Raw genomic sequence first — 12,112 nt, 5'->3', positions numbered from 1 at the left:
TAAAATTACACATCGTTGTACATAATCTGATTCTACTGGACTTTTTTTTTTTTTTTTTTGGTATCTATTTTTGTTTGATGGTGAATGTATGCATGTGATTGTTGTTCATCACTTCATCGCTGCAGCTGGGGGGGGGGGGGGGGGGGGGGGTGGAGAGCCTGAGACTAGTGGGACAATAAAGTTAATCTTGAATCTTTAACCTAGACCAGCTGCACTGTAGAGCTGTAGCCTTGAAGAACCTGGCTGAATGCTGAAGCGTGCAGTACAGACACATCTATGTGCCTGCCATGAAGCACCTATCTTAACATGTAGCATACAAAAAATGACCAGAGGAAACTCAACTAAGAGCTTCTACTTAGCATTGCCAACTGAACGAAGCACAATTAAAACCATAAAAATAAAAAAAATAAAGTATCGCTAACCTTTACTGTTTTATGGTTAAAAGTTATATTCCATCTTGAAAAAACACTGCTAAAGTCTACTTCCTGGACACTGTACTAGTTGGAAATCGATCACAAAGGTGCATGTTATTTACATTAATGGTTACAGTGGGATCAAAAGAAGCTGTCATCTGCACTATCGGCGGAGATCCAATCTGAGCTTATAAAGATGGCATGGTAATATGCACAATCACTGATAATATGAGGCTGCATGTCAGGTAAAAGTTCAGGGGTTATGACAATCAATATTTCAACAGCAAATGCATGAGTAGACACTTTCTTCTTTACATCAGTCTTAAGGAGGTTTCATGATGCTGAAAAACATCGATATGAAAGATGCGGCCAGCAGGCAATCTAGTCTGGATCTTAATCCAATTGAACATTTCTGGTGGAAATTGAAAGAACAAACCAGGGTCCAAAACAAGACTTTATCTTGAAATCTGATCTGTCAGCTGCTACACAAGAAAGTTGGAACCTGGTGTTGAAAAATATTGTTTTTCATTAGCGAAGCTCTGCCTCAAATAATTCGGTGTAAGCTGTCATAAAAGCCGAAAGAGGGGCAACATAGTAAAAATTGTGATGTTGATGGTTTACGGTTTCATATTTTTTCCTTTACTGGACATAAAAAACTGCCAATAATGACAACAATACATATTATTAATCTATTTATGTTTAATAATGTTAAACTCTTAAATAAAAAAAAGCTGTATGTTATATAACTGAATGAACACTGTTAATAGGGGATGGTTTTATACTTTTGCCAGCAGCTGTAACAATGGCCCTTTGTTGACTTTCTCCCAAAACAATAATAGATGCAAGATTTCCGAAATCGTACGACAGCATTTCTGTTTTCTTTATTCCCATCATGACAAGGTTGCACTGGGCTCCATTTTTCCTTATTTGGTACTGGCAGATAATGCACATTTTGACTCAAATGTGAAAATGGAAAATAGAATTTTTGCCATATTTGCTAATTTGAATCATGTCATGACATGGAATGTGAGTGAAACACATGGCTGGTTTGCATTTCATAAATGTTTTGGCAGTGTTTTCATTCCAAGTTTAGGGCTTGACATTCTAAACATTCCCAATTTCAACCCTTATTAACATTTGGCCCATGTAGTGCAGAGTGTAGTCTAGGGATGTCTCAGTGTGAACAGACCACACAAACAGGATGTGTTTCTTTGACTTTTCACATACAAACACGAAGGCTATAATTTTTTATGCAATATCAGTACAATTACTCTCACACAAAAAGAAGCAACTAGACCAAAGTTTTTTTAAAGACTGATGTTGCCTCAACATTTGTTTAATTCTTTCAGTCTCTTGCACCGAAATTTTTGTCTTCAAAACACACCGGAGTTGAGATTTTACACTTTAGAGAAAAAACAAGACTCCTCTTGTAAGATATTCCATCATCATTTTTGATTTGCCATCAGCTGAATTAATCTCCAATGCAGATTGAATGGAAGAAATCCCTGATGACTTCATTATCACAAAGCCATTAGTTCACCTGAGGCGGCTTCGCATTGGACACTTGAAAGTAATTGACTTCCACCACAAATCCACTATAAATTGCCAAGGGATTGATTTGTCAAAGAAATCTGCCAAAAGGACAAAGATAAATGAACTGAGCTCACAGAAAAGGTCAAGCATCGTTAATTTGTACTATTTGGTAGATAAGACAAAGACTCATTAATCTCCCATGAGGTTCAAAAGTTAGAAAAAGGAAAAAGCACATGAAGAAACTCCTGCAGCAAACCGCATAATGGAGCTAAATCAATTGTACACAGGAGCAGCAGGATGGCAGCCATTATCAAAACTGTGGGATTAAATTGATGAAGAAACTTGCAGATGAAGGAAGCATCTTTTGGAATGTGAGCTGTTTCCAGACGAGGCCAACAGTGATGTAAATGTAGAAGGTTTACAGGGAAAAATCTGCCAGAGAACTCTGAACACTTCTCTCTGCAGCGGTAGTAAATGCGCATTTATTGATGCAACCAAGAACTCTGATTTCAGTGAGAAAATAAAAAAATAAAATAAAATGTTTTTCCATTCCTTACTTGTCACATTAAAAACTTTTAATTGCTTTACTGGTTAGAGCTGGGTTGAAAAAGATAATCAATTTTAATATATTTAAATTTAATTAATCCAATACTGATTCATAAAACTTGGAGATCAATTTTTTCTATGTTTCCTTTTCTGGTGACAAGAATGACCCTACTCTAAACTTAGCATATGCACACAACTGAAAGATTGTCTGTGTTGCTTCCTTCCAAAATCAGCTTCTCCTGCGAGATAAAACCAAATTCAGATTTTTTAAAATAACACTTGTAATAACTTTGTTTCTGGACACCAGATGATAAAAATTCTAAATGTAAGGCTGGATAACTATCACAAACTTAAAAAATAAGGAGAATAAATGGTTTTTGGTGGATTATGTTCACAATTCTGACAAGGCACTTATATGCCAAAAATCAGCATTTCTTGCTGAGATAAAGACAAATTCAGATTTATTCATTCACCACTGGATAACACTCAGCCGCGAAGGAATTATCAGCAAAGCATTCTGCAGTGAAATGTATGTTATCTTGTGTAGCAACTGCTAAGCACAAAGTTTTCTCAGCCCATTTATCATCAAAACCTGATATTTGTAAGTAATCAGTCATTTTAATAAATGAATCGGATTTTTAGGCCATTACTGGATTTCCTTCAGAGTACGTATATACGTAGAGATGTAAGATTCAAACTTTCTGATGTGTTTTATTGAACTTGGTGACACCCACGATCTCAGCATTAGCTGTCCTAATATGGGCACTAACAGTCCTGCTAAATAGACCAGACACAACCTTCGTTTATACTCCATGAGGATGAAACACGAGTTGGCTTCTGTACAGCAAACATTTGGTCTTGGTCTTGGTGTAATAGTGCTTCAGCTTTTTTTTCCTGTCCTCTGGTTTTCCTTTTCTTTTCTCTCTCTTGTTTTTTTTTCCCCCACATATGCTAATGTAAAAGAACTAAATAAATCAGATTGTATATAAGCATAAATTGGTCCAGCTCCAGAAATCGGATAATGATAATTTTTTTTTGTTGGACTCAATGTAAGACTTTTGATCACAAAGAAGTAAAGTTGTAGAGAAAAAAATTAAGACAAGAAAACAAAATAAAGACAAAAAAAAAGTAGTATTATATGACTAAAATTAAACACAAGCCATCTGTTTGTAAAACCTGTGGTAACTATTTATAACCCAGGAATATATACAGCTATGGTGTTTTCCAATCACCATTAACTCTCAGCCCAGCTGGTCAGTCATTTAAAAATGATAACTGGCATTATGCTGCTGCACAGCAGTCACCACTGCATTAGACAGTAATCATATAGGTGAACTTCATTCATTGATAACTAAGGTGAAGGGCTTCTGACCAGGCAGCCCTCTGTGATGGGTTGTGAAAAAAATGTGATAAATATTTCAGATGGCTGATCTAAATATTTCAGCAATGTAATCTGTCCACAAGACTTTAATTTTCTCCAGATCAAAATATTCTTTCAGCAACCAGCTGGTACAGTTTGGATAATTATACTTCTGAATATTTAATGTTAGCGGCTTAAATCTTCTTCTAGTCCAGAAAAAAAAAACAAAAAACAAATAAGAACAAGCGTCCTTACAGTGCTGTTTCTCTCTTTTGCAGAAAAACAAAAAAGCTTCAGTTTTGAAGGTCATCTTCGGATGGTCGTAGTTTCACCAGGGAAGACCAGCATCACAACCAAGCCTACTGCAAGTGGAGCAAATCATTTTTTTTCCCTCAAATTTCCCTCCAATTATTACATAACATCTTTCTCTAACCTACCAAGAGAAGAGGGTTAGAAAAAAAGTATATTTTGACTATTCAACTAAATCTTCAGAATGAACCTATATGAATCAAGGCAGGCACCAGTAAGATGGTACAGAAAGGAAAAAATCACCTCACTAATTCTCTGCAGAGATTTAATTGAAAATTGTTTTAACTGAAATGAGGGGCTACAAAACAATTTAAAAACAAGGAGTCATGCAAGCTACAAAAGAATTACATCGTTTATCATTCAAGTCCTAATATTGTAGAAAGGACATTGTTTGGTCAGTTTTTTTTTCTTTTTGTTTCAAATCCTGTTTATTTTTGTTTTAATTGCACCACATTTGTAAGGAAAATGCTGCAGAGTTGAGTATGTGGGTTGTGCCCATTAAAAACTTGCCAAATCTTCTCTGTTAATGGGTTTTAGCTCCTGTATACTATTCCAGCCACCTGGTTATGGCCCTCCGTGCATGCCGTACCTGCCCTGCAGCTAACAATCTAACACCCTGCTACGATGTGCTGAACTGTCTCAGAGGAGTCCTTGCACCTGCATCTAGGGTCTGCATATGCATGACAACAGCATCATTTTCCAGTTTTAGTCGAGCTGTTCCTGTCAGGCACTGTGTAAGAATAATGTAACTGTGTGACTGCACACCTTATTTATTTATTAGGAAACTATTTATATATACACTACCAGTCAAAAGTTTTACACTTTCCCATTAGATTTAATGGGGAAGTGCATCCAAACCTTTGACTGGTAGTGTAAATAAGAGGACTTTTGTTAGCTAGCTCTACAAATTTGGTTTAGAGTGATGTGACATCACGGTGGCTAAAGATTCAAATAGCTCCTCTTGTATGTTTAAAAAGTTACCCTCATATTTCTAGCTAAACTTCTTTGTATCACCCTGTTAGTTCCCGGTCTGTTTGTGAACACATCTGCATGGTTGAATATTTGCAGGAAGTTTTGCAGTCAGCTGTTTGAATCATGCCTACCTGCTCTGTGTGTGACAGACCAGCATATTTTCATAAGAACCTGCGAGTAAGAAAGAGTAGCTAAAACTAAAAACTAAGAATACAATAGACTCTTAAAATAACTGAACATTATTTCACATACATGGCCGTCACCAAACAGACCCACAGGCGCTCAGACTAAAATTAGCATTCTCCCTTTTTAGCCTGAAAGCACCACCACAGCTTCACTGCGTTAGTAATGGACAAAGACGTTTCTGGTACCAGCAGTAATGTGCACGGAGTGAAGAAGACGGTGAGAGCCGTCCGTCTGTTTCTTGCTTCATACTCTTATTTATGACCTCTTGGAATGTCTGTGCTTTTCTGAGTGATGTCATCTGTTACTTTTGCCATGGTAACACAACAAATTCTCGCTTGCATATGGCCAGAACATTTAATCTTTCCCACTTCATTTCAACTGCTGAGTCTGTGCAGGTGATTGTAGAGATGACCACCAACTCTGAAGGAGGAGACTAGCTCAACAGAGTGAGAGAATTTTAGATTGAGTCTCTTCTGTTTGACAGATGTTTTTGAAGCCTAATGACCGTGATGCAAACTACACCTACATTTAGTGAATAGACAACATTCAGAAGCTCATCACTATGGCAGCAGCATGTCTGTGTTTGTATGCATCTTGCTGCCATAGTAACATAACAAATTCTCTTGATGGGAACAGAAAGGATTTTAAACCAAGATGATAAGAGTTAAGTATTTATATGTAACAATTCTTTGGCACCATTACATTTAATCAGTGAAAAAATGTGTGTTTAATTATGTAAATCTTGCTCAAGATGCATAATAAGAAGATGAAGTAGAAGTACACAATGTTTTAAAAAAATATCATTATCACAATATAAACATGTGCAATATCAATATTAAAGATAGTTTGATTCAAAATAAGACAAGGACAGCTTTATTACCTAAGACTGCAGTCCATTTGGAGAAAACTTTTTTTTCTGTAGGGTCAACAACTGATTAGCATATGTGCAGAAATTAAATAGTCTATAGTACCATTTTGAGGTATTTCTTTATAACATGTCATGTTGTTGATCACCAAATCCGTTTTCCAAAGCTCCTGCATCCGTGCAGTTAAGTTCTCCCCAGTTCTGTGATAATATGCATTAACAAAGGTCAAGTTAGCTTCTTTCTCATTTTCTTCTCATTTCACCATCATTTCCCAGAAATGACTAAATTCTTTGCATGAAGTGTTAAAAGATTTTATTAAATGTGTGTGGGTTGGAACAGATGGGCTGGTGTGTAGCAGGAATGCTTTTATCCAACTTCAATCTGCAGATCACTGAAATACTTCACCAGAACTGGATGACTTTTTCTTTTGGCTAAAGGTGTATGTAGAGCGTTTAGAATTGCAGGCACAACAGAGCACAGACCAACTGGAAAGGAGCTGGTGTTAATAGAAGATGCAACACCAGGTTGACTGAAATATAGGTACAGGAAACATGCTCCTGCTTCAGGGGCGTATCATTTTCATTTTGGAAGTAAAGTAGAGTAAAAAATAGGAAACAGGTGGTTCCAAAAATTATTTGCCACTTTGTCTCAAAGTAAAAATGTCTGTTTTCTGCAAACAAGAACAAAATCCATCTAGAGTTAGAGAATGTGCTGCGATATTTAAAACCTACCAAGATGACCTGGTTGCACTAATCCATCAATCCTCAGAACAACAAAGAAAAACAAAAAAAAACTTCTAGCTTGGTGGTATTTACTTAAACTCGTCACAGTCTTCTAAACCCAAGATTCAGCAATAGCAGATATATTCCAACAATTAACATCAAGTCAGACGATCCCAAAACTAAATCAGTGTTTAGATAAATGAAAGAGGGCAGACATACAGCGTTAAATTGTAACATACTGAAACTCAAGCTAAATTCAACTTCTCCTGTGATACACAATCGTCACTGTTGCTTAATTGTCTTCTAAACCAGGTACTTAGAACCAGAGGTCCATCAATCTCCACAAGGGGGCGCCAAAAAGCACAGGGGTATGTTAGTATTTGGCTGGATCGTCAAAATCTGTTATCTGGTTTTCTGTTACAACAATATCTTAAGCACGTATCCTTAGTAAAAAAAAAAAAAAAAAAGCTACTGTGACTTGTGCATCCAATCAATTTTCATCCATGCACTTTGTGGTTCAGTAAGATCAGCAACTTAGTAGATACATGATAGTTAACGTTTATCCTGTAACGTTGTTTTTCTAGGCACCATCTCATTAATAAAACATGGTGGAAAAAGTGAAAACGGTCCCACTCTCACACAACACAAAGACAGAATTGATAAAATGGCTGTAGACTGTCAAAATCAGCGAGAAGCTTAGAAAAGTTCTGTTAGCAATTCATGTGAATAACAAAACGACAGTGTTGGACAAATCTGTGCTCGTTGTTTACGTGAAATATTCTGAAGGTGATGACTTGAAACAAGACATTCCTATGTTCGCCAATCTAGTCACAACAATAAACAACTACAGGGCTAAACCCATGGAAATGAAACGATCGGTAGTTTTTCTTGCTCATGTTGCAGTAAATTTGGGAGCCAGTTTTCTAAACATTAATAGGATACGTCATAGCTGATGTTTAAAGGATAGCCCTGATCTGTCTGCCTTGCTCCGGACCTGAAAGTCATCTGTGGGCTGTAGCAGGATGACAATCCTGTCTGGTTTCAGGCAGCTATTCTGTAGATGTAGATGTCTGAGATCTAAACAAGTACTGAGACACACTTCTTTTCCTGCTCCAAGGTTTCAGTTTCACACAAAGAGTCACACTGGCCTCAATTGATAGGGAAAGGAAAAAGACTAATTTGATGTTTATAGCCAGGGGGTTGAAACCATAATAGAAACTTTAACTAACTTATTTGTACATCCGTCACCAAGTTTTTACCATGTAATGGCTTTCATAAGGACAATCTGTTTACAAGACACCTATTCATCATATAACAGAAAACATCAGACTGACGCTGTAAGACAATTTTAAAATATACTTTGTAAAGATTTATGCTAAACCCATCTTTCGTCCAGTCAACAATAAAAAGCAGAAAATGAGAGTGATGATTACAAGGCTAACTTTCTAATATGCTGCCACCTCGTCTGATGGTCCTTGTTCATACAAACTACTGCAATCAAAGTTTTTTCTTTAAATAACAGCTGAATCGGTAACACAAACCAAGCACTGCCTGCCTGCAGCATTTCCACTGGACTGAATGTCTCCTCCTGCCATGAAATCAGACTTAATTAAGAGCAAAATATCTTATTTCGATGTTTTTGCACATAGAGTAGGGACAGGAGACAAGAAGCCTAATCAGTAAGGACAGTAATGTTCACAGTCAGTCACTTCCATGTAGAGCTGGAACAGTGGGAGCAGGAAAGTTTATCTAAACTCATACAATTACCACTCCAATAAGTCTGAGATGTAACATTCACTGTAATTAGAGACAGATCCTGAAGAAGGGTCTGTCTCTAATTACCATGGCACTTAACAAATCATTTATCCTCTTTTATGCAAACACTACTAAATATCAAGTGGCAATAAAAGAGATACCTAAAAATAAGCAGTAACCCTATAAGCAAAAAAAAAAAACAAAAAAAAAAAAAAAACACACACACACACACACACACAAAAAAAAACCCAAAACAAAACAAAAAACAACCAAACATGTTTTGGCTTTCTAGAGTTTTCATTTCTGCAAAAATCTCATCCAAACATTTACAGTCTGGTTTCCTGAAGACCCTGAAGCAAGCAAGTCCACAAATAATGTGCACGGTTTACACGCCTGATGCGTTTGGTTGAGAATTTAATTTAAATAAAGACCATAGGTACAGTGGAAATAAATAATGGATAACATATGGCTTCCGTCAGCGCAGAACACAATGTTCTCGCTGCAGTCGCAGAGGCTGAAGACCGATGGACACCACAGAACACCAGGTTCACATTTCTGGTGCTCAATAATCTGCAAACACTGATGCATCACATGCTGAAACATAAACAAAGTCACATGCAGTCTCACCTTTAACAGAGGCTTCAGAAACAAAAGAAAAGCAACCTTAAAGCATCTTAAATATCAGGCCCTATACTGAATATTCTCTTCTGTATCTCATCATTGCATCTTCTTCTTGAAATATTCTGTATTTTCTGCCTTTTATTAACCTGCAAAAGTACACAATGCAGATGAAAAAAGCCACTTCGATTCTATCATCACATCTTTCAAAGCACTAGTGCATGAGGCCACGATCTCTTAGCGTGTCTTAAGACAGTAAGACAAAAATATCATATTAATAAGGTCTAATGAGAGAACATTATGACAGTAAGCAATTAAAGTTTACAAAGGTGAAGGAAGAAGTATTAAGTTTGCTGGGATTGTTTGACCAAAAGCCCAAAATACTGTACCAAAATGATCAGTTTACAGTCATATAACATGGGGGAAACACAGCAATTACTGTTTTGTTTCTTAGGGATATGGCAAACTCCTTAATTAGATGTCAGTTTAGTTAATTAAACTGAGCTATTGTTGCAACTGAGCAATTGCATGACTCCAACAAAACCTCAAATCAAATTAGACAGAGAACGTAAACATGACACAGAGGTGTCAATAACAACATGTTATGTAAACCAGCGTGACCTCCAGCAGGTGGTTGGGAAATATCTGCTAATAGACTTTTAGAAATGATTACTTTGTCAGAAATAGGAAAATGGAAAGAAAAAAAAACATAGTGGTAAAAAAAAAAAAAAGTTGTTTCACAGGCGTGCATGTACTTGATATAACTGAGTGTGGAGCGTGTAATATAGTGTGTACGCGTGTTATATAGTATATACTGAGTGGAGAGGCCAGATTCAGATTTGAATTTAACTTTTAAAGCAAGTCTAAAATATTTCTGGTGTCCATCCATGTCTCACACAGACGCTGTACTTACAGCACACCGATGGACAACGGGAAGTCAGCCGCCGCCGGGGCCCTTTCCAGTCCGATGTTGGAGCAGTTGACGACACAGAGCTGTTGGGGAACATTCAGGAAACAGCTGCAGTTAACGGGACAGGGGCTGCAGCTTCCACCGCCGTCCCCCTGCGGCCCGGAGCCCCATGCCTCCAAACAGAAGAGCGCCACAAGCGCAAAGGGAAAGAAGCTAAACCTCGGGACGCAGACGCCATGTTTTCGCTTGGATAAAACCTGTCCATTTCCACACGGCATAGCTCACTCACATCTCATCGCCTCTGATGGTGTTAAGTCCTTTCAGTCTGGAAAAGGAACAAAACGCACAAAACAAAGGAAGAAACACGCGTCCCTACTTTTCACGCCTTTCATGTGAGGAGGCGAGAACAGAAGCAGGGATGAACTTTTTTGACACCGTAATCGGTTTTCAGTCTTCGCGTTTAGCTTTCTAAGTTTTTCCTGGTCAAAACCCCCTCCTCTGAAAATCTAACGGAACGTCCCCAGAGTCTTTCAGGGTGGGAAAAAAACGGGGAAAAAGTTTAGGAGAACTTCCTCTCTCCTCCTCCTTCCATTTCTTCTTGCAGTTCCCCCAGCCACCGCTGAGACCTGCGTCACTCTGCTGGATTTTCTCTCATTCTTGCCTCAATTCACTAATGCAAAAAAAGTCACGGTGAAAAATAATAATACAAAATCTCTTATTAAATATAACCGTAAACATTCACTGACCATTTTATTAGGTAGGCCTGTTGAATTGCTTGTTAATATAAATAACTTATCAGCCAATCACATGGCAGCAATTTAAGTAGACATGGTCAAGGCTACTTGCCCAAGTTCAAAGTGAGCATCATGTGGAAGAAAGGGGATTCAAGACTTTAGACATTATATGTATTTCAGAAACATTTGATCTACTAGGATTTTCACAACCATCTCTAGGATTTACAGAGAATAATCTGGAAAAAAAAAAAGGCAGCGAGTGACAGTTGTCTGTACCAAAACGCCTCTAATATCAGAGATTGGGGGTCAGTGGGCAGACCAGTTGGAGATGAAAGAAAGGTAAAATTAACTGAAATATTCACAGGTTTCAACCAAAGTATTCAGAATACCATATCTGAATGCACAACACACCCAACCTTGAAGCTGGTGGGGTATAGCAGTAGAAAACTGAGGCTACTATTCACACAGAATCACATAAACTTTGCTGTACTTGTCAATATTTATCATTCAGAGATTTTTTTCTCTTTTTAAATTTCTGCTGCCCTCAGAAATAATTTTAGTTGTCAGGCCTCTTTTGATGATTCAAAGAAAGTCACAATCAGAGCCAACAGTGTTTATTGAAAAGCTTGACGTGAGGTTTTGATGAATAAACAGAATTAATTTAAACTCAGTCAAATCAAATGCTTTTAGTTTCACTTTTATGTTGACATGAAAATAGAAGTTTTTGAAGAGAAAGTACCACTCTTTCAGAAGTTAACCAAAGTTTCTGTCCCTTAAATTTAGTTATCTCAAGGTTAAAAAAAAAAAAATCAAAGTACCTCAAATATGTGATTTTCTCCTGATGAAAACAGAGACCAGACAGAGGCCAGATAAATAAAATTTAAACAAATCCAATTTTATTCATGAAGTGCTTTTCATGCACAAAGCAACACAAAATGCTTACATATTAAAAGCAAGTTATGCATATTAAAAACAAAATTTAAAAAGCCTTCACACACCAGAATATATAACAGCAATTTAAAAACACACAGCTCATTGTAGTCTCTTTCATACACAATCACACACACACAAACAAAACACATGCACACCCCCAACCCTACCCCATTCCACACAAACATAAACTCCCATCTCATCTCATGGGGGGAATGGTAGATGATGCCCTGGTTCCCGGGGTGTGCAGCTGGAACA

General features: G+C 37.3%; 1 protein-coding gene across 1 annotated transcript in view; it reads right to left on the bottom strand.

The window, feature by feature from the left end:
• pkd1a (polycystic kidney disease 1a) overlaps positions 1–10,715 on the bottom strand; it is a 78,584-nt gene extending 67,869 nt beyond the window's left edge. Inside the window, exon 1 of the mRNA XM_041983009.1 lies at positions 10,194–10,715. Coding sequence (XP_041838943.1) covers positions 10,194–10,468 — 275 coding nt within the window. The 5' untranslated portion in view covers positions 10,469–10,715. The remainder of the gene's footprint in view (positions 1–10,193) is intronic.
• Between the last annotated feature and the right edge of the window lie 1,397 nt (positions 10,716–12,112).

Source organism: Melanotaenia boesemani, chromosome 4, assembly GCF_017639745.1.
Source record: "Melanotaenia boesemani isolate fMelBoe1 chromosome 4, fMelBoe1.pri, whole genome shotgun sequence".
NCBI classification, from domain to species: domain Eukaryota; kingdom Metazoa; phylum Chordata; class Actinopteri; order Atheriniformes; family Melanotaeniidae; genus Melanotaenia; species Melanotaenia boesemani.
Note: the sequence above shows the minus strand (reverse complement) of the source record. Positions and strands in the feature narration are given on the sequence as shown.